Source organism: Pongo abelii, chromosome 3, assembly GCF_028885655.2.
Source record: "Pongo abelii isolate AG06213 chromosome 3, NHGRI_mPonAbe1-v2.0_pri, whole genome shotgun sequence".
Taxonomy (NCBI): Eukaryota; Metazoa; Chordata; class Mammalia; order Primates; family Hominidae; genus Pongo; species Pongo abelii.
The window spans coordinates 197,933,706-197,958,826 of NC_071988.2; the positions used below are offsets into that span (position 1 = coordinate 197,933,706).

At 36.7% G+C, this 25,121-nt stretch overlaps 1 protein-coding gene across 3 annotated transcripts in view; it reads right to left on the minus strand.

Annotated features, from left to right (window-relative positions):
• Positions 1 to 25,121, minus strand: part of GPM6A (glycoprotein M6A) — a 368,945-nt gene that overhangs the window by 28,320 nt on the left and 315,504 nt on the right. For all 3 annotated transcript variants that reach the window (XM_024245554.3, XM_054553227.2, NM_001132217.1), the window contains 1 exon segment: positions 11,572 to 11,728. In XM_024245554.3, coding sequence (XP_024101322.1) covers positions 11,572 to 11,728 — 157 coding nt within the window.

The window sequence follows — 25,121 nt, forward strand, 5'->3', positions numbered from 1 at the left end:
TATGATTGTCAATGGAATGAGGCATACCAAAGAAAATATCTAAATATATGCGACAGGGTGATTCTACCTCCCTGTATAATATACTGGGGGTTTTGAGGGAAGGGAGTGATTACAGGAGCACACCCTCTTGCCTGCACACCAGCTCGCACACATTTTCAACTAGTGCTTTGCTTTCTTTCTCACTTAAAACCATATTTAGCTAGGCCAGGCTCGGTGGCTCACACCTGTAATCCCAGCACTTTCGGAGGCTGAGGTGGGTGGATCACCTGAGGTCAGGAGTTCAAGACCAGCCTGGCCAACATGGTGAAACCCCATCTCTACTTAAAATACAAAAATTAGCCAGGCATGGTGGTGTGTGTCTGTAATCCCAGCTACTAGGGAGGCTGAGGCAGGAGAATCACTTGAACCTGGGAGGTGGAGATTGCAGTGAGCCGAGATTGCACCACTGCACTCCAGCCTGGGCAACAGAAGAAGACTGTCTCAAAAAAACCCAAAACCAAAACCAAACAAAAAAACACATTTAGCAGGTATTTAGATATTTAGGTTATTAGGTAAATATTAGGTAAATATTTAGACATTTACCTATCTAACAGGTAGGAAGAGCAATATACAGATATATATCTATAGATATAGATATAGATATATGGATAGATAGATATGAAAAACCCAAGAAGATTCTATCAGGATGATTTCTAAATAGGGCACCCAAAATGGCAGCTAGAAAACAAATCATATTAATTTAGAAATGACATGGCCAAATTAAAATATAGAAAGTTTAAAAAAAGTCACTGCTCATACAATTGGAAGCAAACATGGTAGTGAAATAACTATATATAAAATCATTAAGTAATAAGAACATAAGTGACAGAGTAAAAAATACAAATTTTCCCTACCTCAAACATTTTTCCTCTTCAATCCAGCCTTTACTTTTAGTCAGAAGAATTTTTCTAAAGCGCAAAACTAATTGCAATGTAGGATCTCTCACGTATTTTTGATGGGAATGCAAAATGGTACAGCAGCTTTGGTAATGCATTACAAAACTAATCATACTGTTGCCATATAATCCTGCCATCAACTCTCTGATATTTACCAGAATGAGTTGAAAACTGATATCCACAGAAAAACCGGCACACAGACGTTTAAAGCATTGTGCTAACTGCCAAAACTTGGAAGTAACCAAGATGTTTCTCAGTAGGTGAATGGATAAATAAACCTTGGTACATCTAGACAATGGAATGTTAGTCCATGCTAAAAAGAAATGAGCTGGAGGTGATGGGGTTTGGGGAGAGATATTGGTCAAAGCACACAAGGTTTCAGCTAGAAGGAATAAGTTAAGAGGTCTATTGTACAACATGGTCGCTATAGTTAATAACAGTGTGTTGTATTCTTGAAAATGGTTAAGAGAGTAGGTTTTAAGTGTTCTCAATACAAAAAACCATGTGAGGTAATGCGTTTATCAATTAGCTTGATTTAGCCTTTCCACAATATATACATATTTCAAACCAATATGTGGTACAAAATAAATATATACAACTTTTACTTGTCAATTTAAATCAATCAATCGGTAAAATATAAATTTTTTTTTTCTTTGAGATGGAGTCTCGCTTTGTCGCCCAGGCTGGAGTGCAGTGGCGCAGTCTCGGCTCACTGCAAGCTCCACGTCCTGGGTTCACGCCATTCTCCTGCTTCAGCCTCCCAAGTAGCTGGGACTACAGGCGCCTGCCACCACGCCCGGCTAATTTCTGTATTCTTCATAGAGACGGGGTTTTACTGTGCTAGCCAGGATGGTCTCGATCTCCTGACCTTGTGATACTCCCACCTCAGCCTCCCAAAGTGCTGGGAGTACAGGCATGAGCCACCGCGCCCAGCCAAAATATAAATATTTTTAAAAGGAACAAATTGTGCTATAAAGCCATGAAATGATGTGGAGGAGCCCTAAATGCATATTGCTAAGTGAAAGAAGTCAATCTGAAAAAGCTATATACTGCATGATTCCAACTATGACTTTCTGGGAAAGACAAAACTGTGGAGACAGTAAAAGAATCAGCTGTCTACAGGGGTTGGGGGTGAGGGAGGGATGAATGGGTGGAGCACAGAGGATTTTCAGGGCAGTGAAACACTGTGTGTGATACTATAATGGTTGATACACAACATTACGTGTTTGTCCAAACCCATAGAATGTACAACACCAAGAATAAACCCTGATTTAAACTGTGGACTTTGGGTGATGATGTGTCAATGTAGGCTTGTTGATTGTAACAAATGTACCACTCTGGTGAGGGATTTTAATAGGAGGGGAGGCTGCACATATGTAAGAAAAAGGAGTATATGTGAGTCTATGTACCTTCTGTTCAATATTGCTGCCAATTTAAAATTGCTCTAAAAATAAAGTCAACTTTTAAAAACTAACTGCAATACTTTCTTCTTTATTATCTTGCATTGGTCTCATCCACTCAACAAATCATGTTCATATACTTCAAGATTTACATGACGCATCAGAGTTTTGCATCTACTTAACCTCTCCATCCTGATCTAGCACACGGATGACTGCAGTCCTCTATGTATTTCATTCTAATTCATACCTTCTGGGTTACTTGTAGAAGTTCTTTCTATCCTCCCAATCCAAGATCAAGAGCCCCTTTTACTCACTAATTTGTTAATACAGTTATACATCCTTTAAAGAAAGGAATTCATTTTGAGAAATTCATCATTAGGCAATTTAGTCTTTGTACAAACATCCTAATATATACTTACACAAACCTAGATGTGTAGCCTACTACAAACCTATGCTACATGGTATAGCCTATTGTTCTCAGGCCATAAATCTACACAGCATGTTACTATACCAAATGCTGGAGGCAACTGTAACATGATGGTAAGTATTTGTGTCTCTAAACATATCTAACCATAGAAAAAGTACAGTAAAAATATGGCATTGAAAGCCTACAGGACCACCCTCCGACACGTGGTTCAGCACTGATGAATACATTAGGGGGTGCATCACTGTAATTAAAATGTCTTGTGTGCCCACAATGTGTACTGTACTAGGCCTTAGGTATCTACTAGTCAACATTTCTTTATCACAGAAGTTTAATCCCTTCTCTCTGTGCAAACACTGTAAGCTATTTGCATGTTCATCAATATGTTTAGCATGCATGTCTTCATGTACAAGTCTCCCATGTATTCTGACTGTACTAGGGACTCCCCAGGGACAGGGATTCTGTTTTGTTTCTTGATGAATCCTCATAACTCAGAATGACACATCAATCCTTATAACGGATCCTTAAAAAATAAAATAAAATCGAGCCAGAGATTTTATTTTTTCAATTGAAAACAAAATTCAAATAAAGTCAAATTGTATAAAAATAAAAGCATTGGACAGGCATGGTGGTAGCTCAAGCCTGTAATCCCAGCACTTTGGGAGACTGAGGCGGGTGGATCACCTGAGGGCAGGAGATGTTTGAGACCAGCCTGACCAACATGATGAAACCCTATCTCTACCAAAAACACAAAGGTTAGCCTGGTGTGGTGGTGCGCCTATGATCCCAGCTACTCAGGAGGCTGAAGCAGGAGAATCGTTTGAACCCAGGAGGTGGAGGTGACAGTGAGCAGAGATCATGCCACTGCACTCCAGCCTGGGCAACAAGAGCAAAACTCCATTTAAAAAAAAAAAGCCATTGTCTTAGTAGAATATACATTTTTTCAGCAAATATTACTGCAAAGGAAATTTCCATTTGGTGAGTACTAACAATATAATATAGTTTTAATATCAGTGATACTGTAAATGTCTGAAAAATGTACGTTTTTTTTTTTTTTGAGACAGAGTCTCACTCAGTCAACCAGGCTGGAGTGCAATGGCACGATCTCGGCTCACTGCAGCCTCCACCTCCCAGGTTCAAGCAATTCTCCTGCCTTAGCTTCCCGAGTAGCTGGGATTACAGGTGCCTGCCACCACGCCTGGCTAATTTTCATATTTTTTAGTAGAGATGGGGTTTCACCATGTTGGCCAGGCTGGTCTCAAACTCCAGCCCTTAGGTGATCCACCTGCCTCGGTCTCCCAGAATGCTGGGATTACATGCGTGAGCCACTGTGCCCGGACTGAGAAATGTACTTTCCGCCAGTGTTCCCAGTACAACAATGCTAGTCTTACTAATTCTTCAGTGAACATTTAACTTTAATACCCTCAAAATACTTAGTTTCCCCATAAAGCAACCTTAAAATATAAACTATAGTAGTGGTTAATCTCAAAATGAGAAACAGAGATAAAGAAATGGAGTCTCAATATGTTGTGAAGCAATATCTTTTGTAAAATGTTATTGATTGAAAGGCAGAGTCAAAAAAATGTAGCTCTTGAGTTTTTTCTGAAAATAATTTTAAATATCTTTGCATAAAGATTTTTCCCAGTACAGTAGGCATACAATTTCTGGTTGAAAAATAGAGGCAGTCATCAACCTATCAATACTTTAAAAGACCATTAATAGTCTGTGGTTATTATTTCATCCTTACTCTAGTGGTCTATTTTAATAATAACTATTACATGTTTGAAACTATCTGGCATACTAAAAGGGTATTTGAGCTCGAATTAGCCAATTTTACAACCATATTTTCCTTGTCAAGTGTCACCTGAATGTGTAATATTGAGCTAATCACATTGACGACAGTTAATGTGAATGAGTGTATCCAGATTGTTGCCTTGGGAGCCATCAAGTCTAAAAAGTTGAGGATGAGTATTTGCTATCCTTGAGATTAATTCCTGGCTTTATTGCAAAATTTGATTGAAAAACCCAAACCTGCAGATGCCTTCATTTAAACTATAGTATATTTGTAAGTAGAAATTAGAAATTCATATGTTATGGAGATATTTCCCTAAACTTTTTAGAGGGCATCACATTCTACAATTTAATTTTATATTAACAAAGTTAGAAACTTCAAGGTTTTAAGTATTCTGTAAAAAGAAAATAGAGAGCCACAGAGTATTAACCTTCTATATACAGGATGTTTATCATAAAATAGATTCTTTATGTAATTATTTTTAATAGAACTACTTTGTTTAGGAAAGCCTGGGTCAGACAATGTGTCATTTCATGTGTTTAGTTTTTCTTTTTCAGTAAAAGTACTTTAGACACCCTTGATATGATGTGATGAGAAAGATACTTTATCTCTGTAACCTTCCTCCTCATAACTCAAAACCCCAATCTAATCATGAGAAAAACATCAGACAAATTACAACCAAAGTGCATTTACAAAATGTATTACTCAGCTAATACTCCTTAAAATTGTCAAGGCCTTTGAAAACAATAAAAGTCTTAAAAAATGCTGTAGTTCTTAGTAGTCTAAGGAGAGACAATTAAATGTAATATGGTATCCTGAATGGGATACTGAAACAGGAAAAGAACATTTTGCAAAAACTAAGGAAATCAGAAAGAAGCATGGACTTTTAGTTAACAATAGTGGATCATTCTTGGTTCATTGATTGTAACAAATATACCATATTAATGTAAAGTGTCAGTCACAGGGCAGACTAGGTTTGGTATATATGGAAACTGTACCATCTTTACCTTTCTGTAAATCTAAAATTATTCCAAAATAAAATGTTTATTTAAAAATTACTTTAGGATTATAAAAACGTAGGCAGTCACAAATTATATAAAATTATATCCTAGGACAATCTGATAGGAGAATATACAAACTTTTTTTAAGTTTTGGCCAAAGAGTATATATCATGACTTGAATAATCTAAAAAATCAAAAACAGATATAAACAAAATAAAATGTTCAACAATTTGAGAAGTTATTTTTATTTTAATTGAATTTCAGTCACAACTTATGGTGATCTTAGAAGCATCCACATGATGCAAACTTTTTATCAATTTTCCATTTCTGGCTGTTGTAAGTCTCTTGTATTTTAAAATCTAAACTAGATGCTTTACACAGAGTTTTCTATTTTATCAATGCCACCTTATGAGACTAGCAGAAAATTTCTTTCAACTTTTACATTAGACATCAGAAAAAATAAGAACTTTATTTTTTCTTATTTATTTCTTCCTACTATTTATGTACTAGCATAGTTAATATCTCAATAGTTACACTGAGATTGGTCCACTGTCCTAGTATTTTGAGTTCAGTTCTGAAGCAATGTATGAGATCTATTTCAGATACTTGCAGCTAATAAAATCCTGGCCTTTCTTCCTCAATGCAATGGTTTTTCAAACATTATTTTAAAATATCACCCCTATGTTTGAAGGAGTCTACACCTCCTACACCCCACCCCCCACATCTTCCTTGCTGAGAAACCAGTTAAAATCTGGAAAAAAAAATGATGTTGTCTTAAGTTTCTAGAAAGAGGCAAGGCTTTGTTCTAGGAATTCTGTTTCCACAGTTTAGGATTCAAACGTTTGTGTGTTGTGTGTGTGTGTGTGTGTGTGTTTTATTTTAAAAGGCACTAAATTTTAGGGACAGTCTAGAATGCAGTTTCCTTACAATACTTAGAAATTCATCTTAGGCCTCCTTATAGCTAGTCATCAAAAAGTCTGTTAGTCACAGAAAAGCATCTTAGACTACCAAGTTCTTTCGCATCCTGCAGAGCATTCTTGTATTTCTGAAAAGAGACAATTCATGATTGTTGATAAAAGCAAAGATTAAAATGAGGACATCTCTGTAATGAAGGAGCTTTCCAATGACCAATGAATGATCTTACTAAGATGCAAAACAGAAAATGACTGCCGAGTTACAAAAGACCCTCGTAAACAGATAACCATCCTATTAAATTAACTCAAATACACCATAAAAAGGTAGGGAAGCCCTAATCATGAGGTTAGCGGCATGGACTCTGTGCCAGATGCTTGAATTCAAATCTGGCTTCATCACCCACCATGTACCCCAGGCAAGTCAGTCATCCTCTCCAGGAGGCAGCTTCTTCATCTCTGAAATGAGTTTAATTGTAGTATTTACGTGACATAGTTTATCAGAGGATTCTGTGTCCTACAATTAAGTATAGTAGGTATAGTATAGGCATATATAAGTGCCTAACAAATATTTCCCATTATTATTACTAAACTTATTATTAGTACTAAAATTTGATTTCAAGCTATGAAATGGAGCTGTGAGTTATACAGAATAGATTTTAAGATAATTATACAGAGTATGTCTTAAAAATACTAATCTAACATGCTGTGGTCAAATCTACAAACACCTGAGGCTAATAAGACAGATGTTTTAAACTAAACAAATAGAATAAGGGTTGAATATCCTTTGTCTGAAACGCTTAGGGCCAGAAGTGTTTCGAATTTCAATTTTTTTTTGGGTTTTGTAATATTTGCATTAGACTTACCGGTTGAACATCCCAAATCCAAATAACCCAAATCTGCAATGCTCCAATGAACATTTCCTTTGAGCATCACGTTGACACTCAAAAAGTTTCACATTTTGGAGCATTTCAGATTTCGGATTTTCAGATTAGGATATTCAACCTTTTATGTTTCTTTATTTCTGAAACAGGGTACCAACAGCAATTAGTTAATTTTGTTTCTTTGAAACTTGTATATGGAAGAACATTGCTGTTATAATAAGACTTGATTTAACTCATATGAGTTGAATTGTGTCCTCACAAAATTCACATGATGAAATTCTACCACCAGTATCTCAGAGATTGACCTTATTGCTCTTTACTGGGTTGAAAAAGTAAAAAATTAGGTCACTAGGGTGGGCTCTATTCCAATATGACTGCTGTCCCTATAAAAAAAGGGGAAATTTGGACACAGCCTTTCAGGCAGGAAGAACATCATATGAATGTGAAGGCAGTGATGGGTGAGACTTCTATAAACCACTGGATGCCAAAAATTACCAGCAGCCAACCAGAAGGTAGGGGAGAAATGTGGAACTGGGTGTTCTTTACAGCCCTCAGGAAAAAAAAAAAAAAAAAAAATCAACCCGGTGACACTTTGGTCTCAAACGTCTAGCTTCCTGAACTGTGAGACAATGAATTTCTGTTGTTTAAGCCATCCACTTTATAGTACTTTGTTGTGGTAGCCCTAGCAAACTAGTAAACACACTTCCAAAAGTTATTATTGTTTTATTTAACTCTTAGAGCAGGTAGATTTATGGAAAATACATTTATTGAAAATTCCATAGAGTTGAGTACATTTGGGAAATCTATTACTTCGAAAGTGTTGTATTTAAAAATCTAAATTTCAGAAGAAGTATAGATAAATTCTGAGATCCATAATGATGTCACAGTAGCAATCAGAAATTTGTAGAAATAAGAAAATTGGAGATGGGTGCAAAAAATATCTCAAGATTTGAAAATGTGACACACTGAAGGTCTCCTAATTTGCAGTGGAATAAATATGTTTTGTCTTAAACTTTAATAAGAAAATATGGTTAAAGAAAATAAATACTTCTACATTCAACTTAATAAGGTCATGTTTAATGTAGTCAATAACATGTATTTGTACTCAATTTGGTGCCATTTAATATTTAAGGTAAACAAATTTTGTTACTGAAAATACTTTAATAACTTTTTGTATAATGTTTTAATAAAGTCGTTAATAATGATTTTCACCCCCAAAATTTAATATTGTGGTTTTACGTGCCTCAAATTCTGGATTTTGAATGATAGATAGCATCAAAATATTGTAATGAACTTGAATTGGCCGATACTTCATGAGAGGAAACACAGAATGCAGATCAAGTTATGCTTTCAAAGGCATTCATTAAGTAAAGGGAATATTGATTATCACTCTCCATTCAGTGATACAATGCTGCTTCTTTTTTTTTTTTTTTTTTTTGAGACAAAGTCTTGCCCTGTCGCCCAGGCCAGAGTGCAGTGGCGTGATCTGGGCTCACTGCAACCTCTGCCTCCTGGGTTCAAGCAATTCTCCTGCCTCAGCCTCCCAAGTAGCTGGAATTACAGGCGCCCGCCACCATGCCCGACTAATTTTTGTATTTTTAGTAGAGACAGTGTTTCACTATGTTGACCAGGCTGGTCTACGAACTCCTAACCTCGTGATTCACCCGCCTCGGCCTCCCAAAGTGCTGGGATTACAGGCGTGAGCCCCCGCGCCCGGCCTGCTGCTTCAAAATTAATTGCATTTGTGCTGATGTAATTTCAATTAGTAACCATTTACTTTTTATGCAGCAGAGAGAAACAGGGATAGAATAACAAATTTCTGTCAGTATTAACTAAGGAAGATTTTTATACACTTGTTGCAAAAAAAAAAAAAAAAATCCACCCTTTAGTATTATTCAGTGTTTCAAGTAGAGCTGCACTGATATAATACCTTCAAAAGCACAGACTCATTCACAGCTACGGAACACAGGCAAAACAGGTTAACAGGTTCACTTTGAACATAATAAGGTAGACCGTAAGATACAATCTGCCTACAAACGAAAAAAAAAAAAAGCAGCATCAGTAGAGTGGAAATAAGTAGCAGGAGAGGGTGGACGATAAATCTTTCTTTTCCCCTGGATTTCATGGAGCTACAAGTCCTGCGTGATATGCAAGCTGAGGTGGGGATGTGGAGGAATGGTTGGCAGAGGGGAAGGGAGGCAGAGTTCTGCAGTGCTGGCTGCAGCCGCCACTGTTTACTTCTCAGTCGTGGAGCTAGCCCCCTTCGTGAAGGCAGTGTTGGGACAGCCAGGGTATGGCTCAGAGCCTCACCCGCTGCTCTGCTGTCTCTGCAGAACGCAGGAGAGTGCAGCTCCTACTCCTCTCTGCTCTGCTCATTCCGGGGTGGCAGGGAGGTGTTATAGGAGTGGGCGGGGCATCTTCCTGGGCTGACACCCTGCTGCATTGCCTCTGGAGGAGCCCACGCAGCTGCTGCCACCCTTCTGGTCTGTTGGGTGGGACTGGTGACACAATTGTTACCATTATAGAAAAAAAAAAAAAAAAGAAAGAAAGAAAAGAAAACGTGGCTCATGTTTTGCTTCGAAAATTCCTATTTGAAATACCTTTAAGATGCTTGAATGGCAGGCAGATAACCAATTGCATCTCTCTCTATATAGAGATATGCAATTTTTCTTTGATTGCTTTTTCTTTTTATTATGAAGTTATTTTCAAATTCTGAATGAAATAACACAATTGATTGCACTCTTCCTGGCAGAAGGTTATTACCTTATGGTAAAGACGTGCTTTCAGACCCCCTTATCTCTATTTTTTCGCTAGGGTTTTAGAATCACAGGCTCGTTGAGCTGGAATAAGCTTTAGAAACGATCCTCATTTTGTAAATGAGGAAATTGTGATCCATAAAAGGTAAGTAACTTGCCAAGGCACACCAGTGGCATTACAATGTTACTGTTCCAATTGTAATAAAAAGCCAATTACTATATAACTCAATTCACTATACTCTATTGACAGAAGGGAAATGAATCTTAAAATCGGAAGTTGCCTTTTTACTAGAGAAATTGCTTCGGCATCACTGAAAATTGGACCACGAATTATTCATACTTTATTTTTTAATCAATCCAATATCTCTCTGTAACTAAGTTTCTCTGGTTCTATAATTTGCTATTGCTGATTTAAATAATTTCAATAATAAGGCGCAGTTTAAAGCCCCTTAGTCACATTATTGGGATTCCAGTTTTACTCCTATTCATATATTTTACCTCTTTGGGTGTCACAATAAGTTTTGTCCCAAACTAAAAATAGGTGATTCTTATAAGAAACAATTCCAGAGACCACTACAAATACCCACAACTCAGGCAAACTATCTTATCAGATTATTGTTGCTGTTGACACCGAGAAGCATAATAAAATGTGTTAGAAACAGGTTAAAAAAAAAAGGTTTGCTGGTAAACAGGTATTTTTGAACATTTCTGTGAGATTGAAGTAATTTACATCAGTCCTTATTAGAGGCAGCTTACTTAACATGAATTATATGCTATAATTAGACACATGTTGTTACATAACATTAGAAAAAAGGAAAATATGTCTGTCAAGAATGAAAGCTTCAACATTTCATTCTAGAAAAATTATTCTGTATAAAAGTGCAAAAGTACTTTCAACTTTATTATTTTTCATTTTCACCACTCTTATGCATTAATAGACAGATATGCATTATCTGTATTACAAAACTCTAGAGTAAGACTATATGTTTGATTTGCCATTAAATATTATATAAATTAAAATTTAATGCTGAAATTAATAGAATTCTTAAGTTAATAGAAAACAGAAATCACATGATATAGCTGTCCTCAAATTTACAGTAAAATACAGAGACATATGTTTAACAGGAGACAGGCACATGTATTGCTTATAAGTTGGAGATGAATTTTTCTGTGATTCTCAAGAGAATCACAAAGCCCTTTGGAAAAAAAAATCATACATCAGTCAACAGTGTTGCTACCTCTAGAAACAAAACTAGTTGTTCTACATAGAATCTGAGGATTTGAAACTGAATTTTCACAAGGAATAATCTTAATTTCAAAAATAATGTTATCAAGATTTAAGATAGCATCACAGAAGGAAATGTTACCGTGTTAAAAAAATACTTTAATTCTTGGGAGATGAATGCAAACACCTGTGTGCTATTGAAATAAATCCACATTAAATACTGAATGTAGAGAACTAACATACCCAAGCGCTCACACATCTGCCACAAGTGGTGATTTTGAAATCCCCATAGAGATCTTTGATGGCCCCAGTTGTGAAGAAACCTTCCACCATCAGCAAAATGCCATACACAAAGAATGCAGCTGCGATGCCGTAGATCACATACTTAAAGATGTCAATCCTGAGAGAAAAGACAAAGTGATTTATTTCAATAACTTTTCATTGCTGCTGTGCAGAAATTGACTCTCACATGCTCATGATTCTTTTGGAATGAAAGTTATAGAATATTTATATTCATAAAGAAGGTTGGATTTAAAAACATGTTTGCTTCATATATCTAATGTTTATATATAAATTTTGTGCTGCCACTTCCAATATTCGTTGACAAGAGATTTAGGGTTTTCGTGTTTGTCAGTTTCTTCCTCTTCTTTTCTAGCCTCTCCTCTTCCCTGGTTCACACCAAAGTAAGCTGGAATAAGCAATAAATTATACTTCTAAAGGAATTTGCTCCTTATTTTTATTTATTTATTTATTTTTTTTGAGACAGAGCCTGCTCTGTTGCCCAGTCTGAAGTGCAGTGGTGTGATCTCGGCTCACTGCAACCTCTGCCTCCCGTGTTCAAGTGATTCTCCTGCCTCAGCCTCCCAAGTAGCTGGGATTACAGGCATGCGCCACCATGCCCAGATAATTTTGTCTTTTTAGAAGAGACAGGGTTTCACCATGTTGGCCAGGCTGGTTCAAACTCCTGAGCTCAGGCAATCCACCACCTTGGCTTCCCAAAGTGCTGGGATTTCAGGCTAAGCCACTACTCCTGGCCTATTCATTTGTTAAGTAGGGTAATCATCATACGATTTCTCTAATTAGGACAAAATACCAAATGTAAAGATTTGTGTATGTAACCACTGGTTTTTAAAACTTACATTAAAAGGGAAGGAAGCTTTATACTTAATGATGCAGTAGTTTTACATAAAATGATACAAATTCCATATTTTTGCATTACAGATAGTCAATTATAGTTGTATTCTATTTTGTACTCGTCATAAACATCATGTGTATTTGTTAATGATAATGCGAATAATGAAAAAGATATGGTTTTACAGATAAACATTGACAATGAAGCCTTTTAGGTATAATCACTAATGAATATTCTGCAGAATTGGATCTGAGCCAAGATATGGCATACTTTTATAGTGGCATGGGAAGGTCCTTTTCATTTTCTCACAATTGATTACCCAGTTTTGTTTTGTTTTTTTTTTTAAAAAAAAACACCATGTGGCTAAAATAAAACATTTATCTAGAAAATGTAAAAATGTGCACAGCCAGAACTGATACATAATAACAGATGGATATATGGATAGATAGATAGATTTAATTCTTTTCCCCTAGCTCTGTAACTAGGGAATGATATTCAATAACATTAAGAAGAACAATTAGTTCATTTATGAATTAAGATCATTTGCATTTCCATGTTTTGAAAACATTCATTCCATACATATGCTCCAAATAATATCTTTTAAATCTGTAGGAATATTCACAGTCCTAGGTGTAGCTAGAGTTAAATACTCCATTAGGATTTATTTTAGATGTATATATATATGCATGTATATGTGTATATATATGCATGATATTTTATATGTATATATGTATATATACATATGTACATATGTGTATATGTATGTATATATGTACATATGTGTATATGTATGTATATATGTACATATGTGTGTATATGTATGTATATATGTATACATACGTATATGTATACATGTATGTTTATACATATATGTATGTGTGTATGTATATACATATATGTATGTATATACATATATGTATACGTATGTATGCATGTATATATGCATACATGTATACACATGTATGCATGTATATATGTATACATGTATACATATATGTATGTATGTATACATGTATACATATATGTATGTATGTATACATGTATACACATATGTATGTATGTATATACACATATGTATGTATGTATGTGTATGTATGTATGTATATGTATATATGTATGTATGTATATGTATATATGTATGTATGTATATACACATATATGTATGTATATATGTGTATATATACACATATATGTATGTATATATGTGTATATATACACATATATGTATGTATATATGTGTATATATACACATATATGTATGTATATATGTGTATATATACACATATATGTATGTATATATATATCTGCATGATTAGTGAGCATTTTATATTCAACGTAGTAAGAGTTGTAGAAACAGTTAAATGCAGATGTGGCAATAACACCAACTGAATGCTATACAATAGTTACTTAACCTAAAAAATAGGTTATATTTAACACTGGGAATGTATTAACTATATACATTTCTTTGGATAGAGACCATGACTTTCTAATTAAAAGTTAATACAGCACCAATACATAAGTACTTGTTGATGATAAATATTTCCTTGAGACTGCTGGGTGAATTCAGTGAGTATGAAATAAATTTACACTTTCAATAAACCCACTAATCTTCCTTTGAACTTCTAATTTCCTTCATAATTAAGATTTTTAATGATTTTACTTAGTATGATTTCCACTTGGTTATTTATTTATTTATTGTTCAAGACATGGTCTCCCTCTGTCACCCAGACTGGAGTGCAGTGAACATGAGCATAGCTCACTGCAGCCTCAACCCCCTGGACTCAAGTGATCCTCTCACCTCAGCCTCCCAAGTAGCAGAGACTAGAGGTGTGCACAACCATGCCCTGCAAATTTCTTCATTTTTTTATGGAGACAGGGTTTTGCCATGCTGCTCAGACTGGTCTGAAGGGATCTGAACTCCTGGGCTCAAAGGGATCTGATATGGTTTGGCTGTGTCCCCACCCAAATCTCATTTTGAATTGTAGTTCCCATAATCCCCCTGTGTCATGGGAGAGAACCAGTGCGAGGTAGGTGAATCATGGGGGCTGTTACCTCCATGTTGTCCTTGTGATAGTGAGTGAGTTCTCATGAGATCTGATGGTTTTCTAAGATGCTTTCCTGCTGCTTTTCACTGCACTTCTCTCTCCTGCCACTATGTGAAAAACATGTTTGCTTCCCATTCCACCATGGTTGTAAGTTTCCTGAGGCCTCTCCAGTTGGCTGAACTGCGAGTCTATTAAACCTCTTTCTTTTATAAATTACCCAGTCTCAGGTATGTCTTTTATTTTGGGGGTACCATTTTGGGGAAGTGAGGGGTTTAACATCTTCCTCCCTCTTGGCAAATAGGTTTTCTCTACTTTTCTATGTGCTAACACATAAACAAAAAAGGCTAAGATAATTTGTTGGCATAAGACAAAAACCTCTAAAGTAGGGAATGATTTTCTTGTAGAGGATTTGTTTGGTAGACAAAAGTACAAATGAATTGGGGGGAAGAAAAAAAGAGAAATTTAAGGCATAGAACTGAAAAAATTGCAAACATGCTAAATGGGAAGAATTTGGCCAAAAAAAGTGCTTTCAATAATTTTCTTAGTTTTTATATGAGATGGATTACTGAGGGAAATCAATTTTAATCTGTAAAAACTAATTATTGCTCAGAAAATCTTTTTCCGATCATTCTGGTTCTAAAAGTTTTCTGATGTAATTAAACAAAAGCATTACACTCTCAAAGAACTAGATAATATCTGCTGAATAAATTTTTTTAGAAAAGAACTTATAAATAAAAAGCAAGAGCCTATATTAAAGAAATCCTGATATAAGCATATCACCATATCTAAAATGTACTAGTCATGAAAAACGTGGTCACAGATTGCTAGTCCATTGAATAATTCTTTCAACACAGGAAACAATCGAGCAAAAAAGTTTTCGCCTAAGTCAGTCACATGATGGTTAGGATATAGCTATCTCTATTAAATTATTGGACCTCAACAATATTTCTTCCTTTAGCACATGTATTTTATATATATGGAAAAAACAGAGTATGCATCTTGAGTTCATCATGTGGAAGCAGTCAATTAATATTTTGAATTCCCCACTCCAGGCCATACAGACACAGGCAGAGACACACTCACACATATGACTTCACACTGATAAGGCAAAGAACATACAGAACATCTGGAGGAGAACTGTCAGTGGCATTGGAGAAAAGAGAAAGAATCTTCTGGGAGTAGGAGTTTTATTGAAGTGAAGAAGGGGTCATGGTGTGTGGAAAAGTATGTATATTAGCTAAAGGTCTATTTCTGCAGCCTTGATACTGTTTTGACAAATTGTTGTTTATTTCACATTCTCAAGCTTGAATTTATTTTCTTAAATTAATTAGAGTATGACTAGAATGGATAGGGTGGCATTAAGTGATGGAGACATCCTGTGATTATATACAAGAGCAAAATGAAGGAATAAAAAGCTTGATCATGCTGATAGAAATCTAGAGATGCTGTGACAATATTTTTGAAAGAATGCATGAAATAGGATTTGCTGCATATAAGATGAGAGAGAGAAGAGCTTGGTAATGGTAATGTCCCAGAGCAATTGTTTAGTGGCTGACTTTCACTGCCTGAGAGTCTAAATATTGCACAAATCTATTTGTCAAAGGCAATGAGGCAGATGATGTGAAGTGTGTAAACCTGTCATGCATTTGAAAGAATCTGAGGATGTCAACTTACAGATCAAATTTGACATCAAGAACACTTTAAAGAGTGTTTCATGGGCTATTCTATATAATTTTTTGGTGAAAATGGCATGTTTTCTAAACACATTTTTATTTTTTATTTGGAAATAATTTCAAATTTACAGAAAAAAGTTGAATAAAACAAGTAGTATGTGGAGCAACTTTACATCCTTTCTCTATAACATTTTATCTCATTTACTTGATTGTTTTCTCTGGATGATATATCTGAACGTAGAGAATATCTTCACAGTTCATAGTTATCGACCTCAGGAAATATATCATTGACATAATACTTATGTCAAATCTTTATTTGTATTTCAATTTTGTCAACCGACCCAATGATGAACTTTGTGGAATTTCTTTCCTGCTTGATACCGGATCCAATCTAGGGGCTACTATTATACTTATTTGCTGTGTCTTTGGTCTCCTTTAAACTGGAACACTTCCACTGTCTTTCTGTGTCTTAATGACATTTATGTTGCTGCAGAATATAACCCTATTTCCCACTTTTTGAATGGAGTGTTCCTTTTGAGTTTGTCTGATGTTTCCTCATGGTTAGATACGGGTTACTCATTCTTGGCTAGAATACTATACAAGTGATATTGTGCTTCTGTCAGGTTATCACTTCCTCACTCACACAAACTCCCGCCCCTCAGTACTAATTTTAATTTTCATCATTTAGTTAAGATGATGTCTGATTTCTGTACTGTGTACTACTTCTCTTCCAACTAACAAGTGATCTGTGAGGAGATACTTTAAGACCAAGCAAACATCTTGCTCCCAGTCAAAACTTCTCCCCAGTGTTAGCACCCCATCCAATGATGAGTATTGCCAGACCCAATCTTCTTATCATGTTTGCAAAATGATGATTTCCTAACTCCATTACCAGCTCCACATTTGCAAATAGCACTAGGCATTCTGATGCAAGAAGAGCCCACCCTTTTCCGCCCATTTATTGATTTGTCTATTTATTAGTGACACGGACTAATGGTGTCTGATTTTTTTCTCAAGGTTTAAATGCCATTACAATAGCTCATTATTTTGGTGCTCAAATCTTTCTAGACTTGAGCAATAGGAATCCCTTCAAGCTGGTTCTTGTATCTTTGTGACATGTGCCTAGCAATTTGTAAGAATACTCCTTGCTTTCTCATATAGCAAGATGCTCGAGGCTCATCTTGCACACACCTCTTTCAACCTCAGAAACAGGCATCTCTTTGAGAAACTCTTGTCCTATTAAAGAGCAATGGTATTCGGGACCAAGATGTGGTGCTATATGTGCTCACTGCTAATGTTGTGTCTTTACCTTTAGGTCTTTTTATTGTATCAAGGTAAGAAACACATGTCTGTATACACACACACATCAATATATGCATATATAAACATATCTATATATGTGTACATGTATATGTGTTCATATATACATATATACATGTGCACATGTAACTGCATAACAAATATGCATATATTTTAGAAATATTGAGTACACAGTGATACCTCCAAATCCAGTCTATCGCTACAGGGATTTTTATTGCTTTCCTCCCTTGATATTTGTACGTCTTTCTTCCATAATGAGAATACTGACTCCCAAGAATATTAACACATTTATTCTTTGGTTTAATTCCATAATAAATCTAAAATTATTTCAGAATTACTTATTCACCTCATTACAAAAATCATATCTATCTAGAAAGAGTTCTTGTGGTTTGCAATCCTTCCCAAACCTTGCCCAAGACTGAGACTATATAGTCAATATACTGTGTTTCTAAGTTACATGGATTAGTGTATTTTTTCTTCCATTCATTGTGGCCATGTTAATGCAACTGGGTCTGTTTGTTTCAGTTTCACATTCTCCATCTCATCCATATTGACTTAGTTTCATTTTTGGATATACAGGACATTAACATGCTTCTTAAAGTCAGATTTATACAAAAGACATATCCAGAAAAGTGGCAAGACCTTTTCTATCCTGTCTGTCCTGTTCCTTGTAGGTAACCCATTTCATTGGATCCTTGATTATCTTTGCTGTGTTTTTATGTAAAGGCAAGTGTGTGTGTATATGTGTATATGTCTATTTTCCCTTCTTTTTACATGAAATGTGCATACTCCATATATTCTTCATATATACTCCATATATTCATACATTTGTACTTTGATCAATGAACAATAGTCTCTGAAAATTTCTCTATACAAATTCATAGAGACTGTTCTCATTCTTTTTAACTGTCGCATACTACTCCATGTGTATTCACACACTATCATTTATTCACCAAATCTCCAATGCTTACTTACATGGTCATCGATATTTTAAAGTTAGAATATTGCAGCAATGAGTAACTTTGCTCATATGTATTTTCAAATAATTGAAGATGCATCTGTAGAATTAGGATGGGAGGATTGTTGAGTTGGAAATTAAAGACATATGTAGTTTTGTTACATATTGCCAATTCCCCTCTATAGGTCTTGTACCATTTTGTATTCCAACCAGCAGTATATTAGAATGTCTGTTTCTCCCCATCCTCTACAGAAGAAAGCATTGTTAAGCTTTTAAATTGTTGCTAGTCTGATGGGTGATGAGTGTCCTGGTATTGCTTTATTTATCTTAGGTGTTCATGAAATTCAACATCTTTTAATATGATTGTGGGCACTATATATCTTTTTGTGAATTGTCTATTCATGTGTTTTGCCATTTTACCATAAGATTTGTGGTCCTCTCTGCACCCCATAATTTTTAAAAGATCTCTATAAATAAGGGATATTATACTTTTGTGTGTTGATAGTTTAGATATTTGTCCTTGCCTAAACTTCATGTTGATTGTAATCCCCAATGCTGGAGGTGGGGCCCAGTGGAAGGTGTTCGGGTCATGAGAACACATCCCTCCTGGCTCGGTGCTGACTTAAGAGGATGTAGCACCTCCTCTCCAACTCTCTCTTGCTTGCACTCTGGCCATGTGATGTGCCTGCTCCCCCTTCACCTTCTGCTATGATTGCAAGATTCCTGAGGCCTCCTTAGAAACCAAGCAGATGCCAGCACCATGCTTCCTGTAAAGCCTGCAGAACCATGAGCCAATTAAATCTCTTTACTAATTACCCAGTTTCAGGTATTTCTTTATAGTAATGCAAGAATGGTCTAACAAAGAAAATTGGTACTGAAGAGTGGGACATTGCTATAAAGATACATGAAAATGTGAAAGCAGGTTTGGATTGGGTAGCAGGCAGAGGTTGAGAGAGTTTGGAGCGCTCAGAAGAAAACAGGAATATGAGAGAAACTTTGGAACTTCTTAGAGACTGATTAAATGATTGTGACCAAAATGCTGATAGTGACATCGACAGTGAAGTCCAGGCTGACAAGGTCTAAAATGAAAATGAGAAAGTTATAGGGCACTGGAGCAAAGGTCACACATGTTATGTTTTATTAAAGAACTTGGCTGCATTTTGTCCATGCCCTAGGCCTCTGTGGAAATTTGAACTTCAGAGTGATGATTTAGGGTATGTGGCAGAAGAAATTTCTAAGCAGCTAAGCATACATGGCTGCTTCTAACAGCCAATGCTCAGATGTGGGAAGAAATAAATAACTTTAAATTTGAAATAATATTTAAACAGGAAGCAGAGCATAAAAGTTTGGGGAATTTACAGCCTGGCCATGTGGCAGAGAGGAAAAAAAAAAAAAAGTTTTCTGGAGAAGAATTCAAGAATTCAAGCAGGACGTGGAGCAATCTCTTGCTAGAGAAATATGCATAACTAAAAAAGAGCCAAGTACTAATATCCAAGACAATGGAGAATAGGCCTTGAAGGCCTTTCAGAGACCTTTGTGGTAGCCTCTCCCATCACAGGCCCAGAGGCCTAGAAGGAAAGAATGGTTTCAGGGGACAAGCCCACGGCCCCACTTTCCTATGCAACCTTGGGACACTGTTCTCCACATCCCAACTGCTCATGCTCCAACCATGGCTCAAAAGGCCCCAGATACAGCTTGGGCTGCTGCTTCAGAGGGTGTAAGCTATAAGCCCTGTCAGCTTCCACGGTGTGCTAACCCAGTAGATACACAGAATGCAAGAGTGAAGATCACTTGGCAGCCTCTGCCTAGATTTCAGAGGCTGTATGAGAAAGCCTGGGTGCCCAGGAGGAAGTCTGCTGCAAGAGTGGAGGCCTCACAAGAACCTCTGCTAGATGCAATGCCAAGCAGAAAAAGGGTTTGGAGCTCCCACACAGAGTCCCTACCGGGGCACTGCCTAGTGGAACTGTGAGAAGTGGGTCACTGATCTCCAGACCCCAGAATAGTGGATCCACTGGTAGCTTGCACTCTGTGCCTCAAAAAGATGCAGGCACTTAAAGCCTGTGAGAGCAGCCACAGGGGTTAAACCCCGCAAAGCCACAAGGGTAGAGATGCCGAAGGCCTTGAGGGCCCACTCCTTCCATCAGTGTGGCCTGGATAGTGGGACATAGAGTAAAGATTATTTTGGAGCTTTAATATTTAATGACTGCCCTGCTGTATTTTGAACTGGCATGGGGCCTGTAACATCCTTTATGTCAGTCAATTTCTCCTTTTGGAATGGGAATATTTACCTACGGTCTGTATCTCCATTGTATCTTGGAAGGAATTAACTTGTTTTTGATTTTACAGGCTCACAAGTAGAAGGGGTTTGGCTTGTCTAAGATGAGACTTTGGACTTTTGCGTTAATGCTGGAAAGAGTTAAGACTTTCTGTGATTGTTGGGAAGGCATGATTATATTTTGCAACATAAGAAGGACATGAGATTTGGGAGAATCCAGGAGTGGAGTGATATAGTTAGGATATTTGTCCCTGCTTAAATCTCATGTTGAATTATAATCCCCAATAATGAAGGTAGGGCCTGATGGGAGGCATTTGGGTCTTGGGGGTGGATCTCACATGGCTTGCTGCTATCTTAAAAGTGTGTAAGTGTGTGGCACCTCCCCTTTAACTCTCTCCCTCTCTTGCTCCTGCTCTGGCCATGTGAGGTGCCTGCTCCCTCTTTGCCTCCCACTATGATAGGAAGCTTCCTGAGGCCTGCCCAGAACAGACGCCACTATACTTCCTCTATAGTGTGCAGAAACATAAGCCAATTAAATATATATACATATGCTTTTTTTTTTTTTTGAGTAGGAGTTTTGCTCTTGTCTTCCAGGTTGGAGTGCAGTGGTGTGATCTCGGCTCACTACAACCTCCACCTCCTGGGTTCAAGCAATTCTCCTGTCTCAGCCTTCCGAGTAGCTGGGATTACAGACATGCACTACCACACCAGCTAATTTTTGTATTTTTAGTAAAGACGGAGTTTCACCATTTTGGCCACGCTGGTCTCAAAGTCTCAGCCTTCCGAGTAGCTGGGATTACAGACGTGCACAACCACACCAGCTAATTTTTGTATTTTTAGTAAAGACGGAGTTTCACCATTTTGGCCAGGCTGGTCTCAAACTCCTGACCTCATGATCCACCTGCCTCGGCCTCCCAAAGTGCTGGGATTACAGGCATGAGCCACTGCACCCGGCCTTACATTTTTTAATATATATACATTATTCAGTCTTAGTTATTTCTTTATAGCAATGTAAAAGAGGGCTAAGACACAAGTGACAGATGTTACAAATATTTTCTTCTAGTTTGCCATTTGTCTTTTGGCTTTGCTTATGGCATTTTGCTATGCAACTTAAAAAAAAATAAATTATATGTTGTCAATGTTATCAGTGTTTATTTTTATTACATCTCATCTGGGATTTTATCACAGTTGGAAGCCTTTACCTACACCCAGAGGAGTTCACCTATGCCTTCTTCTAGCATGTATCCAGTTTCATTTTATTATATTTAGACATCTGATCAATTTAGCATTTTTTCTTTGGGTGGCACAAGAATTGAATCTAGTTTTATCTTTTTTTCAAAATGGCTGTCCAGTTGTTCCAACATCATTTATTGAAAAGATCATCTTTGCTGCAATGATTTTAGGTCTACTTCTGTCATACAATGAATTTCTATATCTAGATTTGTCTATTCGGTCCTTTCCATTCTGTTCCATAAATCTGTTCATTTGTGTGCCAGTAACACACTGTTTTAATCAGAGGGGCTTTAAGTACGTCTTAATATCATGTAAGATTAGATCTCTCATAGCTCTCCCTTCTTTGTATTTTCTTAACTATTTGTGTGTGTGTGTGTTTTGTTTTGTTTTATTATTTTCTTTTTAGACAGAGTCTCGCTCTGTCGCCCAGGCTGGAGTGCAGTGGTGCAATCTCGGCTCACTGCAGGCTCCACCTCCCAGGTTCATGTCATTCTCCTGTCCCAGCCTCCCGAGTAGCTGGGACTACAGGAGCCCGCCACCATGCTCAGCTAATTTTTTGTATTTTTTAGTAGAGACGGGTTTTCACCGTGTTAGCCAGGATGGTCTCGATCTCCTGACCTCGTGATCCACCTGCCTCGGCCTCCCAGAGTGCTGGGATTACAGACGTGAGCCACCATGCTCGGCCTATGCGTGTTTATTTTCACACATGAACTTTAGGATGTTCCTCTGTAGCACTATTAAAACGTCAATTGAAGTTTTATTAGGGTATACTGAATCTATTCATTAATTTTGAGAGAATTAACATTTTGATAATCCTCAGCAAGAATGAAGAATACCTTTTCATTTGTTCAAATCTACTTTCACATCTTTGGAGTATTTCACAGCCAACTTCATGTAAGTTTTGAACATTTCTTGTTAAGGTCCTTAATTTACTTTTTTGGCTACTATAAATCAAATTTACCTTTACCTTTAAAAATTCTTCTTTAGCTATACAAGTGTTCCTGATTTTTACGTGTAAATTTTATATCCTACTGTGTTGCTGAATTCTATTATTATTGGAATTGGCTTAATCATTGGTCGTAACATTTTTCAAGTATATCACCTTGTTATCTGGAAATAGAGGGAGTTTTATTTCTTGTTTGCCAATTATCATGTTTTCTGTTTAGAACAATGGTTTAAGCAGAGATTCGGAGAAGAGGAGGAGAATGAGAAGCAGAGATCATCCTAGCCTTCTTTGTTCTTGACTTCAGTGGGAATGTCTCATTGTGTAATATTCTGGGTTTAGAGTTGTGACATTTTTATACATCCCCCCACACACATATCATACATCTCTTCCTATCTTCCCAAAAGTTTATCGGCAAGCAGCATTTTTACTAACATAACTTCTATATTGAAGTAAAAATGATCATTAAAACTATGTGTGTGTGTGTGTGTGTGTGTGTGCATGCATGCATTTGTTTTTGTTTCAGGAATGGGCTCTAGTCCCTCCTTTCAACTTAGAAATATGCTTTCTTTTTGTCTCGTCCGCATATTCCAATGTTCCAAGATGCTGCTTATGCTCACGTGGATTCTTCTCATGGCAAAAAGCAGGAAATCAGATGTGCCTCCAGTAAAACTACACAGGCATGCTTACTTTGTTCGTGCATTTCCAAAAGTTTCTAACATTTCAATTCTTACAAAAAGTTGTCACAGGCAGCAATTATTGCAAGAGCGAAAATGAACCTTGATTACTGTGGTCAGCTATAAAAAACCCCGCTTCATACATTTATTTAGATTGGTGCAAAAGTAATTGCAGTTTTAACCATTACTTTCAATGGCAAAACTGCAATAACTTTGCACCAAGCAAATAATTCCTAATCCCTGACACCTATGAATATTACTTAATATGGCAAAGGAGTGAATATTAACTTTCATGGCATAAATTGTGATTGAAAATCTTGAGAGGAGAAGTTTATTCTGCATTATGCAGGTGGGTCCTCAATGCAAGCTCATGTTTCCTTATGAGATACAGGGAGGGGGTTCTGAGAGACACACAGAAGAAAAGAAGGTAATGTGAAGACGGAGGCAGAGATTAGAGTGCTGTGGCCCCAAGCCAAGAAAGGCCCGCAACCACCAGAGCCAGGAACAAGCAAGGAGTAGAACTTCCCCTACCAATCTCCGGAAAGAGGCCACCCCTGCTGACGCCTTGACTTCCGGTGTCTGGCCTCTCCAACTATGAGAGAATACATTTCTGCTGTTTTAAGCCAACAGTTTGTGGCTATATGTTATGGCAGTCACAGTGAACTAATATAGGTGACTAATTAATTATTACATCTTTTTTGTTCTGTATGTAAAGATTGCTTGAAACAAATTCTGACATTGTCTAACGCACTTGTATGTTACAAGTCATTTATTAGAACACAGTGGTTTGACACACAAGTTGCTAGAGTATGCAATATTTCTTTAGAGCTGGAAAATGGCAATTTTAAAAAGTAAGAAATGGCTGCTTCTTCCTAAGCACTGAAAACCAAACATTCCTGAGTAAAAATGAGTAGCTTTTCTAGTCTAGGGTATAGATATATTGAAGTGGATGGTTCCAGTTGCTTCTCTACCAGACTTCAGAACAGAGTATCCGCAATTTTGCAGGCTATATTGAAGCTACTTTAGAATGTTTAGGGTTGTGATACAGAAAAGTCATGTTTCATTATTTTTTATTGCAGTAAATAACACATAATATGGGATTTACTCTCAACATATTTTTAAGTGTACAATACAGCATTGTCAAGTATAAGCACAACGTTGTATAGCAGATCATTCAAACGTTTTCATCTTACAAGACTGAAACTCCATACTCATGAACAGCCACTCCCCATTTTCCCCAGGCCACAGCCATGACAACCACCATTCTATCTTCTGCTTTTATAATTTTGACCATTTTAGATAGTTCATACAAATAAAATCGTGCAGCACTATCCTTCTGTGACTGGCTTATTTTACTTAGTGTAATGTCCTTGAACTTCTTCCATCTAGTGTCATAATGACAGGGTTTCCTCCTTTTTTGTGGCCAAATAAGATTACACTGTATGTATATACTGCATTTTCTTTATGCATTCATCTATCCATGTACATTTAGTCTGTTTCCGCATCTTGATTACTGTGAATTATGCTGCAGTAAACT